General features: G+C 46.6%; 2 protein-coding genes across 2 annotated transcripts in view; one reads left to right on the forward strand and one right to left on the reverse strand.

Annotated features, from left to right (window-relative positions):
* Positions 1 to 20,292, reverse strand: part of PMEL (premelanosome protein) — a 330,809-nt gene extending 310,517 nt beyond the window's left edge. Inside the window, exon 1 of the mRNA XM_056853787.1 lies at positions 20,289 to 20,292. The gene's annotated coding sequence lies outside the window, so the exon portion shown is untranslated. The remainder of the gene's footprint in view (positions 1 to 20,288) is intronic.
* ERBB3 (erb-b2 receptor tyrosine kinase 3) overlaps positions 1 to 20,774 on the forward strand; it is a 110,449-nt gene that overhangs the window by 67,985 nt on the left and 21,690 nt on the right. Inside the window, exons 4-14 of the mRNA XM_056853762.1 lie at positions 3,348 to 3,473; positions 5,431 to 5,496; positions 7,873 to 7,991; positions 8,801 to 8,942; positions 9,966 to 10,079; positions 11,530 to 11,650; positions 13,984 to 14,057; positions 16,753 to 16,843; positions 17,220 to 17,419; positions 18,303 to 18,435; positions 18,532 to 18,622. Coding sequence (XP_056709740.1) covers positions 3,348 to 3,473; positions 5,431 to 5,496; positions 7,873 to 7,991; positions 8,801 to 8,942; positions 9,966 to 10,079; positions 11,530 to 11,650; positions 13,984 to 14,057; positions 16,753 to 16,843; positions 17,220 to 17,419; positions 18,303 to 18,435; positions 18,532 to 18,622 — 1,277 coding nt within the window. The remainder of the gene's footprint in view (positions 1 to 3,347; positions 3,474 to 5,430; positions 5,497 to 7,872; positions 7,992 to 8,800; positions 8,943 to 9,965; positions 10,080 to 11,529; positions 11,651 to 13,983; positions 14,058 to 16,752; positions 16,844 to 17,219; positions 17,420 to 18,302; positions 18,436 to 18,531; positions 18,623 to 20,774) is intronic.

Raw genomic sequence — 20,774 nt, forward strand, 5'->3', positions numbered from 1 at the left:
GACAACACCTGTCTGTCAGCTTTCCCATCACTTGATCTTTGTGCTGGCTGACAGTACAGTCTTTGGCTGGGGAGAAATGGGTTTTCGGAATTACCTGAGCAACACCCCCTTCCACATGAATGCGCCTTTGGCATCTCGTCGCTAGTCCTAGAACTCAGAATGCGTTTCATGCCATTAGTGGTGCGCTAAAAACTGTACTGGAATGCAGAAGTGCTGTGCTCCTTGCCCAAAGGATTTCCAGCCTACTTTCTGTTGATAAGACAGAACTGTGGGAAGAAGTCGGGGATTGGCAATGAGTAGTAAAAAAAGGAGGTTGAGAAGAGCCCAGTGGCAGCAGAATAGCAAGAGTGGTGGTGCTGCGGAGATCTGGGGTATGCTTTGCCCGCCCTGCAAATTGCCCGATCTGGGGAGTTGCAAAGTATATAGGAGCAGGATCACAAAGAATGAAAACATTCCTCTGATCAAGCCCACTGTACAGGTGGGGGGTGGGGAGAACAGACCAGAAATAGCTAGGTCATGATATGGGACGGCAACCAGAATTAGGGTTGAGAGTTGCCATGGTCACAGCTAGGTATCCTAGAGACAGGAGCCCCTAGATATCCTAGGGAAAGGAACAAATGCCAAAGAGCAGCACACCTGGCTGTTTTGCTCAGCCTACAAGGCTGGTTCTCTGGCAAAGGGATCCTTTAGGCATTGGCAGAGCTGCTGGGGTTCAGCTTGCTCCCATGGCACCAGGGCAACTTTTGTCTGGCCAAAACAACTGCCGGTCCCCGCTAGACTGACCCACAGATCTGGGAACAGGAACTGGGGAGCAAGGAGGAACTGAAGGCAAGGGCCAACTGATGGGCAGTCATACCTGAATCGAGATCTAGGATTGGCAACTCTGGCTTGGGAAATCCCTGAAGATTTGGGGGCAGTGCCTGGGGATGATAGAGTTTAAGGAGGGCACTCAGCAGGGATGTGTTGTCACATCCAAATCAAAGGTCTGCTTCCCCCAACTCCTTCCCTTCCTGTGAGGTCACTTCCTCCCACCAAAATTCTATTTTTAAATTTTAAATTTAAATTTCCTGCCTCATGTCACTCAGCCTAAAAAAACCTCTCAGAATGTTATTCTGGTTTTTCTCAATGTTAAGGAGAAAAGTCTAGTCTGAAGATCCCTAGGAGGATGCCAGCCAACACGTCTCATCCTCCCCATCCCCCAGCCAGCTTCTAGCCTTTAGTGTCTTTATAAGTGACTGTCAATCACTGTCTGTTTTTCCATGGTACACCAGAGCACCCACACTCTGTAACCACACTATGACTTCCAGTTCTAGACTCTATAGTCCCTGCAAGGGGCTTGATCTCTGAAGTTTGCTGATAGGGTTGCCAGCTCCAGGTTGGGAAATACCTGGAGATTTTGGGGGTGGACTTCAATGCCATAGGGGGACTTCAATGCCATAGAGTCGAAATGCCAAAGCAGCCATTTTCTCCAGGGGTGCTGATCTCTGTCGCCTGGAGATCAGTTGTAATAGCGGGAGATCTCCAGCTACCAACTGGAGGTTGGCAACCCTGTTTGCTGATCAGTTGTAATTCTGAGAGAACTCAGAACTCCAAGTGACACCTGGAGGTTTGCAACCCTAGATTTAGAACAAGTGTTTTCCACTCATCAAAGTACTTAGTTGCTTGGGGTGGAGGCTGCACCAGGGCTGGAAATGCAGCAGGAAGAAGATATTACTTTGTTGACCCTACAAGGGCAGAAGACTAGGCTTCTAGGATCTATACTGGCCTGACCAATCTAGAGGCTTCCTATCATCTGCCATTTGTAGGCTCTGGCATTGTCCCTGGGCCCGTCCCGTTCCTGAAAAGGGTTAGGAGTCCTGATGTTAAGACAGATCATTCAGTGGGGCTCCCAGCCACAGCCCCATGAGTCCATGAGAACAAGCAATCTGCTGGTGAAGACTTCCAGGTCCTTCTAACTCCAACTGATAAGCAGCCTGCTTTTATAAGCAGGTTCAATATACCTGTTGACGGCCCTTGCAGAAGTTGGTTGAGAAGAAGATTAAAGAAACAGAAGAATGTTGCATGACAAAGGCGCAGAAATGACAGTGAGACAAGAAAGAAATGGGTGTTAGCATTGAGGTTGGGATGGAATGGATAAGAGGATAAATAGTGTCCTCATGGTGGAGAGGAACATACATCATATCAGTGGAAGAGTTCATCAGTTTTCAAAAGGAATAGACAGCTGTTCCTTCTCATAGTTCCATGAAAAGACTTGAAAAACAAGATCTTAGAAGTTTTTAAAAGGGTCTTTTATGATACTGCTGTGGCTAAGTAGGAGGGCGTGGCTCAGTGGCAGGTCCCAGGTTCAAGCCTTGCCATCTCCAGTTAAAAGAATCAGATAGTAGGGAGGATTGCCAACCTCCAGGTACTGCTGGAGAAAATAGGCACATGTACTAAATAGACTAGCGGAGGAAAAACAATAGTACTGGGCACGTACAAATGAGTATGCAAACTGGAAATAGTTTAGTGAATAGTGAAAAGTGCAAAGAAGTACACAACATCAACAAGAATGTATACAAGCAGTCAAGCAACAAACAACATTACACAACCACACAGAAGTAGCTCCCAACAAAGGGGCTGCCAAAAATCTCTTCTAAAATAACAGACTAAAGTCAATAAATGGATAGTTTAGTTGTCTTTTAGTCCCTTAGGGCTCTTCACCTAGTAAGTCCTTCTAGTATGAAATTGACAAGAAATCACGAAGAAGATTGAAATGCCGTCCGGATATGGTTAGCGTTTTCACTGCCACGCTGGCGGCTTCATCAGCAACCATTCTGTTTTCAGAGACAATGCTCCTTAATCCAATAAAAGATTTTTTAAAGAGATGGAATGCGCTTCTGGAGCTCTTTCGCTCAAAGCTGCGTGCCTCCAGGTACTAGCTGGAGATCTCCTGCTGTTACAGCTGAACTCCAGCTGATAGAGATCAATTCACCTGGAGAAAATGGCCACGGTGGCAATTGGACTCTATGGCATTGAAGTCCCTCCCCTCCCCAAACCCCACCCTCCTCAGGCTTCACCCCAAAAAACTCTTTTGCCAGTGGCGAAGAGGAACCTGGCAACCCTAGTAGAAGGTGATGTAAGAGATCTCTGCCTGAGACCCCGGAGAGCCACTGCCAGTCTGAGTAGACAGTACAGACCTTGATGGGCCAATAATGTGATTCAGTATAAGGCAGGTTCATAAGTGAATTGCAGTATAAGCTTTCATGAGGCACAACCCACTTTTTCAGGAGCATGATTATGTGGCTCCAAAATGTTGGCTTTCTCTCACACTTTGGAAAGTGATCGTGGCTGTCCATTTTGTGTTTCAGAAATCCTTTCTGGGAGTGTCTACATTGAGAGGAACAAGCAGCTGTGCTATGTGGATACAATCAATTGGAGAGACATTATCCGGGACGTGCGTTTAGAGCCAGTGGTCTCAGACAACGGGGACAATTGTGAGTATTGACATGTGTGCATGTGTTTGTGTGGCTATAATACTGGTAGCATTGCCAACTCCAGGTTACCAAATTCTTGGAGATTTGTGGGGTGGAGTCTGGGGAGAGTGGGGTTTGGAGAGAGGAGGGACCTCAACAGGGTATAATATCATAGAGTCCGTCCTTCAAAGCACCCATGTATTATCCAGGGGAACTGATCTCTACAGTCTGGAGATCAGTTGTATTTCCCTGAAGGTTGGCGTCCTTGAATACTCATCTTTCATTGCACAACAGGCTTAAAAGGGTCTGTTCTCTCCCAAAGTTTTAGGCTTTCAGGGCTCTGGGTTTTGTACCTGGGGTTTGTTTGGGAGAGGGTCCCTTTACCCACATAGAACGATAGAATGGGGCTGTATATGCTCTCCCCATCTTTATCTCTTTTCCCTTTATGTGAATCCCTCCCCATTTCAAGAGCCTCCATTTTGTGGCTTTTTCTGTCACTCTCTAGTGCAGGGGCCTCAGTCTTGTTGAGCCGGTGGGCTCTTTGGAAATTTTGAGAACGAGGAGTGGGAGCCACCACAAAATGGCTGCCATGGGGTTGCTGGGGCCAGTTGCAAAACATTGGGAGGTTGCAAACCAAGCATCCCCCTATGATGCAAGCAGCTGTTTCTGAATGGGTGCTCCTTCCTGGATTCCTGCTGTAGCGAATGAAGGAAAGCCAGGACATGGTATTTGTTTCTGTGGAAGAAGAAAATGAAAACCCATAGGTGGACAGTACTTCAGAGATCACTGAAGCTGGGGATTCTAAGTCTTGTACTAATGTTAGAGGTGTGTTAGAAAAGGCTAAGAGCTCAAGCTCCTGTGTTGCTCTCCCTCTCCGCCTCACAAGATGCAACTCTCAACTACAAGTACTGGTATCTGTAGTTTCTCCTATACATTTTCAGGACAGGAAGTTCTTGGAGAGGTGGGTTTCTAGAGGAAGAAATGGCAGGTGATTCATATTCCTTACATATTCTAATTTTCATCCACTGAGCTCCAAGCTTTTTTTAGATTGTATTTTGCCAGGAAACGGAAATGGCTTTGCTTCTTGTAGTCCTTTCTTTGTTCTTCTACTGTGCCCATTGGCACAGCACCTTTCCTCATAGTTCAAGGCAGCTAACAAATCACAGTTAAAACATTACAGAGCACTGAGTAAAATTACAAACCTCCAATATCCCTGCCCCCTGAGTTTATACTCTGTTAAAAGCCATGGCAAATAAAATGGCCTTGCAGATCCTCATGACGATTTTTAATATCGGTGCTCCCCTCACCTCCTTAGAGACCTGGTTCCACAAAGTGGGAGCTGCAGTGGAAAAGGCCTGGGCTCAAATTGATGCCAGGTAGGTCACCTTAAGTGGAGGCATGACTTGCCTGAGGCTGCTCAGAGAATTTCATAGTTGTGGAGGGATTAGAATCCAGGACTTCTCAGTAAAAGTCCGACATTCTATCCAATAGGTCACACAAACTCAAATTGACCAACACCTAACCGTTCTAAAATGGTATTTACAGAGAGCCAGCATGGTGTAGTGGTTAAGAGAGGTGGAGTCTGATCTGGAGGACTGGGTTTGATTCCCCACTCTCCTCCACATGAGTGGCACAGGCTAATCTGGTGAACTGGATTTGTTTCCCCACTCCTACAAACGAAGCCAGCTGGATGACCTTGGGCTAGTCACACTCTCTCAGCCTCACCTACATCACAGGGTGACTGTTGTGGGTAGGGGAAGGGAAGGTGATTGTAAGCTCGTTTGAGTCTGCCTTAAGTGGTACAGAAAGTCGGCATATAAAAACGAACCCTTCTTCTTCTCTTCTACATGGAGTGTAAGAGAGGCATTTTAAGAAACAACATCACAGAGCATGTAGTGTGTCATGCGTGGTAAGCTTACTTTGGCCCAATGCACTCATTAGCTCTGCCTAATACATTGCTCTTTTTTTTACTGAACAGGCCCTCCATGCCATGAGAAATGCAACGGGCACTGCTGGGGTCCCGGTCCTGATGACTGTCAAAAATGTAAGCATTACAGTGATCTTGGGTGTGATCTATGAGTCAAAAGGCCCTGAGAAGATTTTTTTCAAATTTCAGTTTCAAATACCTTTATTGGCATAGTACAATCTGCAGTATATAAAAGGATTAAGAGTTCAAAAGGGCCTGAGATCTTACACTTGGTGATGAGTGGCGTGGATTCAGAATTTGAAAAGGAAAATGGGTGGTGCCTATTTTAGTGGTTCTATCTGTATGGACCACCCAAAAAAATCAACCAGTGGGTTTTAGATCAAATCAAGCCTGAACTCACCCTAGAGGCTAAAATGACTAAACTGAGGCTGTTGTACTTTGGACATATTATGAGAAGACAAGAGTCACTGGAAAAGATAATCATGCTAGGAAAAGTTGAAGGCGGCAGGAAAAGAGGAAGACCCAACAAGAGATGGATTGACTCTCTAAAGAAAGCCACGGCACTCAGTTTGGAAGATCTGAGCAAGGATGTTAAGGATAGGGCACTTTGAAGGACATTGATTCATAGGGTCGCCATGAGTCGGAAATGACTTGATGGCACTTAACACACACACACATCTGTATGGTTATACTAGCTGTTGTAGTCTGTCAGTAACTACCCCTTTAACAGCCAAAACTCTGGTGAAGAGGTCAGCAGAGCAGAAAGTACTCCAAAGGGGGGGAAAACTGAGACTCAAGAGTTGAATTGTTTGTGCTGTAAATAAGACTATATCAGAACCTTAAAGGGTTCCCCCAAATTCATGCGCTTCATTCACAAGATCCCAGATGTCATACTTCATTTGCTCAGAATAATTAATTTGGTTATAACGTTCACATATAATCTGGCTTGGTTACAATTTCACACTTTTTGTTTTAAAAGGAAACCCGGTTGAGTGCTGCTACACTCAGTTTACACCAATGGTGACTTCAAAGATAGCAAGGAATTATATATATATAAAAAAGTCAAGGAGAAATTCCTGGCAACGCAGGATGGCACATACATGTGTAGCTTTTTGGTATTGGATGACAGCTGTGGCACTGGGTACAGCAAAAAAGGACATTTAAACACAGGTAAGAGGCAGAGCGCCCTGACCTGGATGGCCCAGGCTAGCCTGATCTCATCAGATCACAGAAGCTAAGCAGGGTCAGCCCTGGTTAGTATCTGGATGGGAGACCACAAAGGAAGTCCAGGGTTGCTATATAGAGGAAGGCACTGGCAAAAACCTCTGTTAGTCTCTTGCCTTGAAAACCCCATAAGGGGTTGCCATAAGTCAGCTGCGACTTGACGGCACTTTACACACACACACACACACACACAAGAGGCAGAGCCCCGTGGCGCAGAGTGGTAAGCTGCAGTACTGCAGTCCAAGCTCTGCTCACGACCTGAGTTCGATCCTGACGGAAGTTGGTTTCAGGTAGCCGGCTCAAGGTTGACTCAGCCTTCCATCCTTCCGAGGTCAGTTGCCAACTCTGGCCTGGGAAATTCCTGCAGATTTGGGGGTAGTGCTTGTGGAGGGCAGAGTTTGGGGAGAGAACTCAGTGGGGGTGTGATGCCATACAGTCCGTTCTCTGAAGCTGCCATTTCATACAGTGGAACTGAACCCTGTAGTCTGGACATAATAATAATAATAATAACAATAATAATTCCAGGAGAACTCCAGGCTTCTCACTGCCTCCTGTGTGTGTGTGAAGTGCCGTCAAGTCACAGCCGACCTATGGCAATCCAGTAGGGTTTTCAAGGCAAGAGACTAACAGAGGTGTTTTGCATTGTCTACCTCTGCATCATGACCCTGGTATTCCTTATAGGTCTCCCATACAAATACTAACCTGGTCTGACCCTGCTTAGCTTCCGAGATCTGACAGGATCAGGCTAATCTGGGCCATCCAGGTCAGGGCGCTCTGCCTCTTACCTGTGTTTAAATGTCCTTTTTTGCTGTACCAGGTGCCACAGCTGTCATCCAATACCAAAAAGCTACACATGTATGTGCCATCCTGCGTTGCCTTGACTTTTTAATATATATATTTCCTTGCTATATTCGAAGTCACCATTAGTGTAAACTGAGTGTAGCAGCACTCAACCAGGTTTCCTTTTAAAACAAAAAGTGTGAAATTGTAACCAAGCCAGGTCCTCCTGTTAATTACACCAGGATGGGATATCATATGGCTTGTGGTTGGAATAGGGCTAGAATGATGATCATGATAAGAATCAAATGCCCTTGAATTTCACACTTCAGGTTTGTGTACATAGGGCCTGCCTTATGGGGTACCGAACATATACTTGCCCAGGGTTTCCGGGATGGAATTGGGGGGATGAGCTGCATTTTTTCAGCAGGGAGGACCAGATTGGGACTCAGACACCTTCTCACCAATAATTTCTTTTCCCTTCTGCCTCAGTGACCAAGAGCATCTGCGCCCCTCAGTGCAACGGACGTTGCTTTGGCCCTAACCCCAACGAGTGCTGCCATGATGAATGTGCAGGAGGCTGCACCGGGCCCAGCAAGACACAGTGCTTTGTACGTAACCAATCTCCATGTCCAGCATCTGTGGGGGTAACTTTTTAGGTTTGGGATGGGTCAAAGAAAGGAGTGAACCTTAGAGGAGCTGTACTTAGAATGCAGGGATACACAAGGTTTGTGCAGGGAAATAGTAGCTGAACTGAGCCTCGCATTTCTGAACCGTTCTACATGATTCCCGCAGTGTTTCCTATAATTCCTCAGTGCCTCAATAACATTTGCATTTCTGAAGACAGTCAGGCTGCTACTGTGCTATTTCCTCAATATCCAGCCTCTTTTTCTTTAGTCCCTACTATTTGCCAGCTGGCACAATAATACCATTCCCCCAAATGTTTTGACACCCTTTGTTACAGTCAGGCTGTCTTTCCGCTACCTAACCTTTCCTTTCTGTAGCACCTGTGTATGCCTTTATCTCTTATCCTGTCCTTACCTCTTCCCGCATCCAGCTACAATGCCATCTTCCTGCAGCCATGGCATTTCAGTGGGCTATCTCTGGGAACAGAGGTGGTGCAAAGGATATTGTTTTCCCACTGATCCTGCTAAGAATGTCTTCATGGAATTAGTGCAGGGATTGGAGTCTATGAATCTATTCTGTTTATGGCAGAGCTTTCCTCTGCCACAATTAGCCTTCTTCCAGTTGGGTGGGCCTTTTCTGCTGGAGGAAGGGTTCTTGTGCCAGAGGAAGTCTCTGTTGCTGGCAGAATGGATCAGAGGAAACCTGTATTGATTAGGATTGAGTGTTTGGAATCTTGGCCTGTAATGCTGGGGGTCAAGTCCATCTTTCTCCAACACCCTTTCTTCAACCCCAGGCTTGCCGAAACTTCAACGACAGCGGGGCCTGTGAGACTCTCTGCCCCCTTCCACTGATCTACAACAAGCTCACGTTCCAGTTGGAGCCCAACCCTGATACCAAATACCAGTATGGCGGCATCTGTGTGAAAAACTGCCCGCGTAAGTCAATAGATGGCGCTTACAGCAATAAGGGAGAAGGTGTGCACAGAAATAGGGGCTCTTCAGGGGATCGGTCTGCTGTTTATCCATGAGAAGTTTCAGTCATTATGGCCCTCTGGTGGAGGCAACCAGATGTATGGGCTGGTGTCCAGCAGAATATATCCCAGTCTTTTAAGAGAAGTCTTTTGAAATTGCTGTGGGTTGGGCAAGATGCTTCCATCTTAGGTCCTTCCGCATGTGTTACTGGGAGCCTGTGTGGACTGTGACTGAAGTTCATTTATTTATACCTCACTTTTCTCCCTAACGAGGACCCCAAGTGGCCTACAACATTCTTCCCCTCCCTCCATTTTCTCCTCACAACAACCCTGTGAGGTAGGTTAGGCTGCAACTGAATGACTGACCCAAGGTCCGAGGAAACTTCCATGGCAGAGTGGGAACTTGAATCTGGGTTCTTGCAGATCCTGGTCCAATGCTCTAACCATTACACCATGCTGGCTGTCATTTCCCTCAATGATGGAACTGATGGTATCTCCTAATTCTTCACAGGCTTTATTTTGTCACTCTTTTTTGGAGTGGAACCAGATTTAAAAAATATTTATTATTATACCTGTTCCCAGATCTAGAGAAGGAGTAATTATAGCAATTGCTTTGTGGTTTTTTTTTTTTTTAAAGTTTGCTTTAATCTCTGAATCCTCACTGGGACCAAGTCAGAAGTTTCTTGTTGTATAATTCTCATATTTCTGCCATTTTAATGCTCACGCTGAAGTGGAAGGAAATTGGATGCTTTGGGGAGAATCCAGGAATCCCAGTTCCTCTCTCACACACTGCTCTACTAGATCCCACTCCCCCTTCCAGAGCTGGGGAGAGGCACGAGGAGCAGTCCTGGCTCCTAGCATGTCCTTAGATCTCTACCGCCAAACATCCCATGCTCCTTTTCTCTCAGCTCTGGAGATGGAACCCAAAGCCTTCCAGCTACTGGTTTCTCATCTTTTTGTTCTTCCTTCATTTCCACTTCCCCTGCAGATAATTTTGTGGTGGATCGGAGCTCGTGTGTCCGAACATGCCCTAACGACAAAATGGAAATGGAAAAAAACGACCTCAGGATATGCGAGCCCTGTGTGGGACTCTGTCCAAAAGGTACGTGGGACAATGAACAGCCACGTGGGTTGCGTTCAGTGGGGACTGGCCTGGGAGCTGGGATGGAAAACCATCCAGGAGTGATGAAATGATACTACAAGTTTCCTTGCTCTGAGGGACTCGTTCTCACTTTGTTTTGTTTTTTGTACTGATACCTGAGTACAGAACACCTGTGTGCCTGTTAGGTGTGAGGACCATATTCATATCAAACTGGCTACTACCAACAATTTTTGAAGAGTTTATAGAATGGGGAGGGGCCGTGGCTCAGTGTTAGGGCCTCTGCTTGGCATGCAGAAGGTCCCAGGTTCAATCCCCGCCATCTCCAGTTAAAGAGACTAGGCAAGGAGGTGATGTGAAAGACCTCTGCCTGAGCCCCTGGAGAGCCGCTGACAGTCTGAGTAGACAATACTGACTTGGATGGACTGAGGGTCTGATTCAGTATAAGGCAACTTCATGTGTTCATGTGTTCATTACATAGCTGGAAAGGGGCCTTATCTCAGTGATTCCCCAATGTGGTCCCTGTGGGTGCCATGGTACCGGCCGATGTGTGCCCACCTGCTTCTTCTCCAAAACATCTCTTCCCTAAAGCCAAGAGCCAATCCTGGCTTTTCTCTGCTTTGTTGGAGTGGGAGGTGCTTTCCCTTTGTGTCTGCAGGGAGCACCCATTTGGAAGCAGGTGCCCGTGTTGGTGGACCTTCCCATCATTGTGTGATGGGACCACCGCCCCAGCAGCCGTTTTATTTATGGTGCCTAATATCTGTTCTCAAAACTAAAAAAGTACCAAATGGCTCAACAAGGCTGGGGACCCCTGGGCTATCTAGTCGTCGTCCCCACCCCATGTCAGTGCAGGAAATCCATACTAACACATTCCCAACAGATGGCTGTCCAGTCTCCTCTTGAAGACCTCCATTGAGGTTGACTGGGAGAGTGTTAGGCTGTCGCTTCTGAATTTTCTTTAAAAGCCAGTTTTATAATTCTACAAATTTCCCATTTATACTTCATAGGGTATTCACGTATTTTGTACTTGAGAAGCCTATGGCTTGGATCCCACCTAGAATTTCTGCAGGAGTAAGAAGCGGGAGCGGGCGGGCATGATCTTCAAATATTCTCTTCTCCTGCAGCAATTCAAAACATCCCCCAAAATGCTGTTCCTGGGAGACAGGGGACCCATAGCAATAGCCTGGAGTGGGGAACTGGCAAATTGGTCCTCCTCCGTTGTGCCCAAGGCAATTCTAGGCAACATCCAAACTACTGAATGAGAAAAGATTGTAATTTTCTAGGAATTTGTCTCCTTCCAACTCTGGGGGCTGATCACAGTTGTCTAGAGCAGAGGACTGCTTAGTCACTGTTGCTTCTCACATTAACTGCAAAGAAGTCTTGGGGGTGGGTGGGAAATAAGCTGGGGTCATTCATCTCCCTAAAAACTCACCTCCTTATCCTGATTCTCCAGCCTGTGAAGGAACTGGAATAGGAAGCAAGTTTCAGACTGTGGATTCCAGCAACATTGACCGCTTTATCAACTGCACCAAGATCTTGGGCAACTTGGACTTCCTTATCACTGGCCTAGAAGGGTAAGCATGCAATAATGAAGTGCCTAGCACTAAAAATGTAATTACTTGTGCTGTAAGGCAGAACAGCTGGGTAGCAGCCACATAGACAGTTGACCCTGTGCAGGATTCCTCATGCAGCTGTGATGCAGACATCCCTGGGGAAAAGCATGATTAGTGACTGACAGCCTCGCAGCAGGCAGGATCACTATTCCACATAGATCTCAAGTAGGTCCTAAATTCCTTTGGACTGCCAATTTGGCTGGCCCTTGACCACCTTCTTTGGCCTCAGATCAAAACGGGAGAGGGTTCACTTCCTGTTCACTCCCCGGAACAGGTGGTAAGATGCCTCATAGCTGACTCTGTTAGCCCTTTTAAAGTCAGCACGGCCAGTTGCTCGTGCCCTCTTGTTGATTTCATTATCTCCCTGGCGCTGTCATCCATGTCACCATCTATCCCTCCTTGATTGCTACTTAACTGATGAATAGGGCTGTCAGGTCCCCCCTCTCCTCCGGCGGGAGGCTTTTGGGGCAGAGCCGAGGAGATCGTGCTTGCGTGTCACTTCCGGTTTACAACCAGAAGTGCCGCCTCACAATGGGCCTTATACCACGCAATGGGCCTTATACCACGCAAACTCCCAGAGTGGTAAAGGGTCCTTTGCGAGGCAGCACTTCCGGGTGTAAACGCATCGCAAGGGACCCTTTACCACTCTAACTGGGAGTTTGAGTGGTATAAGGCCCCTCGCGAGTCGGCACTTCCGGCTGTAAACTGGAAGTGACGGGCCGCAGTGTGTGTGCGCGCATGCATGTTTGCCTGCTGGTCGGCGGGCAGGGGGGTGAATTGCCGGAGGTTTGCCTGCCACCACCGGGCATCTGGCAACCCTACTGATGAAGCAGCCATGCTTCAGAAGTCTCCTTCGCCCCAACGGTACTTCCACCCACCTTGAAGCAGCCACCAGATGAGGGTGCATACCGTCTGTGGAGTTGGGCATGCTTGGTATTACTGTGCAATTTGAGAGAAGGAGAGCAGTGGCAAGGAATTAGGCTCTGGCTCAGTAGTAGAGCACTTGGTCTGCCTGCAGACTGTACCAGGTTCAATCCCCAGCATCTCCAGGATCAGGCAGGAGATGATGTGTAAGACCTGTATCTTGACTGCAGTTAAAAGGAAGGAGAAAAAGAATTGGTTTTTATACCCCACTTTTCTCCACTGTAAGGAGTCTCAAAGTGGCTTTCACTTTCTCCCCCCCCCAACACGCACCTTGTGAGGTAGGCGGGGCTGAGAGAGTTCTGAGAGAACTGTGACTAGCCCAAGATCACCTAGCAGGCTGCATGCAGAGGAGTGGAGAATCTAATCTGATTCTCCAGATCAGAGTCTGCTGCTCATGTGGAGGAGTGGGGAATCAAATCCGGTTCTCCAGATTAGAGTCCACCGCTCTTAACCACTATAGCACACTGGTGTAAGTGATGTGAAAGTATGTGATGCGAAAGAGCTCTGCCTGAGACCCTGGAGAATTGTTGCCATTCAGAGTATACCACACTGACCTTGGTAGATCAATGATTTGAATGGGTAAGGCAGCTTCATGGATTCAAGGCTATCCTCTAAGGCTGTGGAATTACCTGGCTGAAAAAATAAGAAACGTGCGCTCCACCGTAGCCTTTTGGACAGGCCGTAAAACTTGTCTTTTTTTTTTTTTAAGCTTTTGGCTGCTGATTTTTTTAAAACTCTGGTGAGTTACTACATGTTTACAACCAGGGTGAGAAAAGAAACCGTGGTTTTTCAGCCCTTGGTTAAAGAGCCCTCGGTTATTTTTCTGGCTGTAAAGCTTTGTTGCAGCCTTGCATGTACCCCTTGGTCATGTACAAAAATCCAAGAGTGAAAGAAAGGATTGTCACCTTGTAATAAGTAGGGGTCTGCAAAAAAATAATAATTCAGATTCGGCTATATTTGGGGCCAAAATCTTTCAGGATTCCTGAAAATTTGCAAATTCATGTACCAATATGGGTTTTTTTGAGAATCTGAAAAAATTCGACTACATTATAACCCATGGGAAATCTTTCCGGGGCTCTGGTGGGCTGTTATCAAGGTGGAGGCACCAAATTTGCAGCACAGCTGCTGGTAATTCTCCTTAGAAGAACCCCCAAGTTTGGCAAAGATTGGGTCAAGGGTGTCCAATCGGAATTTGCCAGCTACTGTTTGAATTGCCATTTTTTTTGGCTCGGCTTTACTGAATGCACACCCCTAGTAATAAGTGAGCGATAAAGAAACCCTTGGAGAAGAATGTTTCCAGGCTCCTCCCTGGGTTGACCCAACCTCAACCCATTTCCCTGGCTCTGATCTTCTCAGTTTCCTACCTACAGAGACCCATGGCATAACATATCTGCACTGGACCCAGAAAAGCTCAACATCTTCCAGACAGTGCGAGAGATCACAGGTGAGCTTGGGGTGCGAGGAGCTCTGGGTAACAGAAATCGTTGGGATGCTGCCCTTTAAAACCTGCTTTGTGAGACTGAGAGTGTTGAATAACAGGGTGTGAGATTAGTGGCTGTCTCCATAGAAGTAGGGACAACTGCAGTTGTTGATTACGGCAGTCTTCCCTTTATGGCTTGTGCCATGGGGCTTCTACTACCTGCAACAGAGTCTCTTCAGAATGGCCCTTTCAAGGGCTTCCTCAAAGCCAGGATTGTGCCTATTTTATAATTTAATTCAAGCACATGGGGGAGAAAATAGCAAAATGTGGAATTCAATTTTGTTTTAATGAATAAAGGGCACATACCTACCCTATCCTGCCTTCTTTTAAGGAGCTCAAGGCAGTGTACATGGTCCTCCACTCCACTTTACCCTCACAACAACTTTGCAAGGTAGGATGGTAGAAGGAGACTGGCCTGAGGTTCACCCAGTTTCATAGCTGAGTGGGCCTTTGAACCTAGTCTGATACTCTAAAGGCTACACTGCACTGATTTGGGCCCTTACGGCTGTAACAAGAGGCTTGCAGGTGTGTGAGAAATGCTGAGTGAAATCTGAGAAGACACAGGGGGCGCTGAGGGAAGTGGTCCCAAGACAGGACTTCATACTGCCTTGTCATCTGTGACAAGGAGTAGTAGAATATGTATATTTGTTCTTTTTATAAAACCGAAAAGGGCACCAGTGACATAAAGTATTCAGGCTTCAGCTTTTCCCAACATAGATTTTGATCAGAGTACACTTGTTGCTTCAAAGCCTTTCCTAAAGCATGCTGACTTCTCCCGATCCATTTCCGCACTGCTCCCACCTACTCCCATAACCTGTTTCACTCTCCCCCTTTCATCTCTCTCGTCTAGCGTAGTTTGTAAAAAAAAAGAAAGAAGCAGCACTGAATCCCTGTGCTATTTTGTACAGTGCCTAGTGTGCTGTTGTTACCATTTATTTGTTTAGATATTTATGCCGTGCTTAAATAACTGCAGTGGGAACCTAGAGGGGCTTACGACTTCCTTTGCCAGCAATAACACTCTGAGGCAGGTTGGGCTGAGAGCGTATGACTGGCCCGAAGTCACCCCGTGAGCTTTCTTGGCAAAGTGGGGGTTTGAACCTGGGTTTCCCAGAGCCCCGTGGCACAGAGTGGTAAGCTGCAGTACTGCAGTCCAAGCTCTGCTCACAACCTGAGTTCGATCCCTACGGAAGTCAGTTTCAGGTAGCTGGCTCAAGGCTGACTCAGCCTTCCATCCTTCCAAGGTTGGTAAAATGAGTACCCAGCTTGCTGGGGGTAAAGGGAAGATGACTGGGGAAGGCACTGGCAAACCACCCCGTAAACAAAGTCTGCCTAGGAAACGTCAAAATGTGACGTCACCCCGTGGGTCAGGAATGACCTGGTGCTTGCACGGGGGACCTTTACTTTTTTACCTTTACCTCCCGGATCCTAGTCCGATACTCAAACCACTATACTATGCTGACTGTCTGTGTACTTATATAACATAAATAAGTGAAGGAGACAGAAAATTCGGAATGGAATGTAGGTTCAGACATGATATTATTTGGGCATCGCTAGGCAAAGACTGAAATATGGCATCTTGCTCTCCTGGGCTGTACTTCCAGGCTCCACTTTCCTTTCATGATTGGTTGGAATTGGGTTGAGATTTGGGGAGTGGCAGGAGCAGCCAAGGGAGTCTCAGATCTAGGCCAACCTCCGTGCACCACCAGTTGAGCAGGAGTGCCACAAGAAAAGGGCGCTTGCAGGGCATCTGAGCAGCACTGATTGGGGAGGGTGGGGACTGAGTGTGAGATCTTCCTCCTGCCTCCTTAGATGCTGGAGAAATAATGAAATTCATACCCAAGGCTCTGAACCTGGGCAGCAGCATAGAGACCATGAGAGGTGGGGTGGTGGGCAATGGGTAATGTTTGAGAGGTCAGAATTCATTGTTTATTTTATTTATGTATTTATTTGTTTGTTTTATTTATATCCCACCCTTTCCCAAGCAAGTCGAGCTCAGGGTGGCTTCCAACAGATGATACATACAGATATAGTATATAATATGGGTTAAAACATAGAATTAAAACTATAGTCACTAACTTAAGTTAAAAGGTGGCATTCTAATATTTTTATTATAATAATTATATTAAAAATATTAAAATGCCACCTTTTAACTTAAGTTAGTGACTATAGTTTTATATATATAATTACCTATTATATAATACTGACTTTTCTTAGTGGTGAGTTGGTTTGTAAATGGTCGCAGATTGATAACCACAGTGACCCAAAATTCACAGGTCCTCCAAGGAACGCATGAACACATGAAGCTGCCTTATACTGAATCAGACCCTTGGTCCATCAAAGTCAATATTGTCTACTCAGACCGGCAGCAGCTCTCCAGGGTCTCAGGCTGAGGTCTTTCCCATCACCTACTTGCCTAGTCCCTTTAACTGGAGGTGCTGGGGATTGAACCTGGGACCTTCTGCATGCCAAGCAGATGCTCTACCACTGAGCCACAGCCCCCCCCCCTCAAGGAGTTGAGACCAGAAGCAAAAACCAGGAAAAAAGGGAACCAACAAAAGAAAAAGAGATGAGGAAAAGAAAAGGGAAGGAAGTGGGGCGGCCATCTGATCTACTAAAACCGTCGCTGCCTCAACCACTGCCCTTCTGTTCTTGCTTCTAGGCTACCTGAACATCCAGTCGTGGCCCAAACACATGAATGATTTCAGCATCTTTTCGAATCTGGTCACCATCGGTGGGCGTAGCCTCTACAAGTAAGGGTTGCTCCCTTGTATAGCCTCCTTTGCCTTGCTCTTGAATCAGGGAAGGCCTTGGGGCCCCTTCTGTTTTCCCGGTGATGTCTATGTCCTGCTCCCTCAGAAGTCTGAAAAGCCACAGGGGCAATAATGGGTGATCTGAAAACTGGCCTCTCACCCACGGTCATGAATGTTTGCCTATATGTAGTGCATGGATAGGACTTCAGGACCAGATCTTGGCCTTGGTGTGACAGCTACCCATTCCTCTTGTAGAGGCAGAGAAGTTTGTGCTGCTAAGGGCTTGTTAATTGCAGAAACAACTGTTGCGTCCCAGCCATACAGCATAGCGTTGTTTCTCTTTTCTGAGGCTGACTTTAGCTTGTGTTTTTCCTAGCCGTGGTTTTTCACTGCTGATCATGAAGAACGTGAATGTGACCTCCTTGCGCTTCCGCTCACTTCGACGGATCAGCGCCGGCAAGGTCTACATTACTGAGAACCCGCAGCTTTGCTATTACCACACCATCAATTGGGATGTCCTCTCACGCCGAAGCTTGGACCTTGACATCAGGCGTAACAAGCCCCCCGACAAATGCAGTGAGTGTGGAGGCAGTAGGAAGGGATGAATGGTCTTGTGTGTGTGTGTAAGTTCCATCAAATCGCTTCCGACTCACGGTGACCCTATGAATCAATGTCCTCCAAAACATCCTATCTTTAATAGCCTTGCTCAGGTCTTGCAAACTGAGGGCCATGGCTTCCTTTATACAGTCAATCCATCTCTTTTTGGGTCTTCCTCTTTTCCTGCTGCCCTCGACTTTTCCTAGCATGACTGTCTTTTCAGTGACTCCTGTCTTCTCATAGTTTATTCATTGTTTCAATTTAATACCCCGCTCTCCCCGAAGTACAATAGCCTCAGTTTAGTCATTTTAGCTTCTAGAGTCAGTTCAGGCTTGATTTGATCTATAACCCACTGGTTCGTTTTTTTGGCCATCCATGGTATCCATAACACTCTTCTCCAACACCATGTTTCAAAGGCATCTACTTTCTTCCTTTCAGCTTTCTTCATTGTCCAGCTTTCACACCCATACGTAGTAATAGGGAATATGATGGCATGAATTAACTTGATCTTGGTGGCCAGTGATACATCTTTACACTGAATAATCTTTTCTAGCTCTTTCATGGCTGCCCTTCCCAGTCTCAATATCCTTCTGATTTCTTGGCTGCAATCTTAGGGACTGGAAAACAGCAGTTTGGTGCCTGCTGGTTCTAGGCTACATTCACATGAACAAAGTTGTCTCTGCCTCTCGGGGGAATGGCTTTAGGGTTTCCCATGGAATTGTGGGTATAAAAACACTTAATCTAGGAACTTTCCCATTTTGTGGACTGGCCGCAGATGGGTCAGGGGGATGAGAATAGGGCTTGCAAAGTTTTCAGTATAATTTGGGGCCCAACTGTGATCCAATCTCTCTTTTTCCACTAGAACAAGAAGGAAAAATCTGTGATCCTCTTTGCTCTGACGACGGCTGTTGGGGGCCTGATCCAGACCAGTGTGTCTCTTGCCTCAACTACAGCCGTGAAGGAACCTGTGTCGATTCCTGCAGCTTCTATGAAGGGTAATGACGGCCTGTCATGGGCACTCACTTCTTCTCCCTCCAGATCCATCCTGGCCTCCAGGTTTTCATGTCTCTTGTCTTCTGTGCTGCATTTAGGGATGTTCGAGAATTTATGGAAGATGGTGCATGTTTCCCCTGCCATCCACAGTGCCGGAAGATCGACGGTGACCTAACCTGCAGTGGATCGGTATGGCAGTGCCACAGCGCTTGGGGCAGGGTGGGGTTTGGCAATCACTTTTTATGTGTTTGTTCAAAAATATTTTATATCTCATTTCTGAATAAACGCATAGCAATAAACATCCAAAATAATATAAAACAGCACCTATTTAGCTTATCGCTTTTCCTGAGTGTCAGACTAGGGGAGGCCTGAGTTCAAATCCCTAGATTTGTTATCAAGGGACAAATCCCTGGGTGACTTGGGGCCAACTGCTCATGTTCTATTAGCCTCCTCTACATTGTTGTGAGGGAAAAGTGGAGGAGGAGAAGAACCATGTATATTGCTCAAAGCTCCTCGGAGGGAAGGCAGGATAAAAATGTGATAGCAAATGTTAGATAAATGAATCTCAAAATGAACCCCCTCTGGGAAGTTATTCCCTATCTCTGGGGCCATAGCAGTAGAGGCCCTGCTCCTTGTGTTTCGTATTCAGTCTTGCCTCAGTAGCAATGGTACATGGAGCAGATCTCTTGAGGCATGTAAGTCCCAGGCCGTTGATGCAGCACCAGTTCTCACAGCTTTCACACTTTTTCCTTTGACAAGGCTGAAACTTTCTTGTTCCACAGTCAGTAGAATTATAACGGGTTCCACACAGTACTTGATATAGTGCTACATTTCCCATTATAATCCCACTGTTCCCAATCACATGGCAAATGCATATGTTGATGGAGCATTACTGCATCAGCGAAAGCAATCTCACAAGCAAGCACAGCGAGAACTCATGCATATGACATGGGATTGGGCATAGCTTTTTTATTCCACTTTAACTTTCTGGTGCCTGCAGTTGCCCCATGAGAGAAGCCATGTGGTGCGTAGTGGTAAAAGTGTCGGTCTAGGCCCAGGTTTGAATCCCCCACTCTACCATGGAAGCTTGCTGGGTGGCCTTGGGCCAGTCACTCTCTTTCTCAGCTTGACCTACTTCACAGGGTTGTTGTGAGGATAAAATGGAGAACAATGTGGAGAAAGCTGGGAATATAAATGAAGCAAATAAATAAGATTTGGAAGGAAGTATGTCAGTCAGTGGTGATAGGATTTTACCAGCACACACAGACCCCCACATTAAATCCCATAGATAGTATGGGAAATCTGATCCTGCTTTAAGCAGGGAGTTGGACTAGATGGCCTGTATGGCCCCGTCCAACTCTATGATTCTGTGATTCTAAATCACCAGAATAGATCTGAACAGTGGTCTTGGCACTCTCTGATCTGTGAGTTGCATTTATTTATTTATATCCTAATTTCCTCCCCGGTTGGGACTCAAAGCATTATAGAACATCATTCTCCCCTCCCCATTCTCTTACAACAGCAACCCTATGAGGTAGGCCAGATTGAGAGTTTGTGATGGGCCCAGGGTCACCCAGTGAGCTATCTACTACACCACACTGGCTCTTGAAGCACTCATCTCTCTCTCCCCCCCCCCCAAGTCTTTTTTTGGTGCTGGGGGACTGTTGCTGCAAGCATAGCCCTGAGCCAGGCAAAGTCCCTTGCGACGCATGCCACAAATAACTGTATAAGAAGCCTCCAGGCAAATGCTGAGCCCAGGCCTTCCTCTGTAGAACTTCCCCTGCCAACTGCCGCCATTCTTCAGGAGAGAAATAGCAACAGCCACCCAGCTGGTCTCTTCTCCCCTTGCCTTCCAGTGAACGTCTTAATGAATGCCATTTTTAAAAAAAAGTAATATGCTTTTTTTTGTAAAATCAAAATAAATATCCAAAGAAACTGGATGTCTTGCTGCCCTTCTCCCTGGTGCAGCTTTTGGAGAGAAGGTGCTGCCTTCAGGTACCACTAGAAGGCCACCCCTCATGCTGCTGACCCCTGAACTATCGCCACCTCTGCCAGAGCCTGACGGCATACCAGGTAGCGTCTTTGTAGCGAGAGTGCCGGGGATTTAAAGGTGCCCTTTTGAAAACCTGTTTTAATGACAGTGTCATCAACTAAGAAGCAGCAAAGAGGATACAGAAACCAGTGCAGGCACTACTAAGTCCTACCCAGGGCCGGTGCCAGTCATTTTTGCACCCTAAGCAAGGCTAACTACTTGTGCCCCCCCCATTGCTGACCAATTTTCAAAAACAGATGTCTTGTAGAAAAAATAAAAGCACAAAACCTTTTATAAGATGTTATAATT

The sequence above is a fragment of the Euleptes europaea genome, chromosome 1, assembly GCF_029931775.1.
Source record: "Euleptes europaea isolate rEulEur1 chromosome 1, rEulEur1.hap1, whole genome shotgun sequence".
NCBI lineage: Eukaryota > Metazoa > Chordata > Lepidosauria > Squamata > Sphaerodactylidae > Euleptes > Euleptes europaea.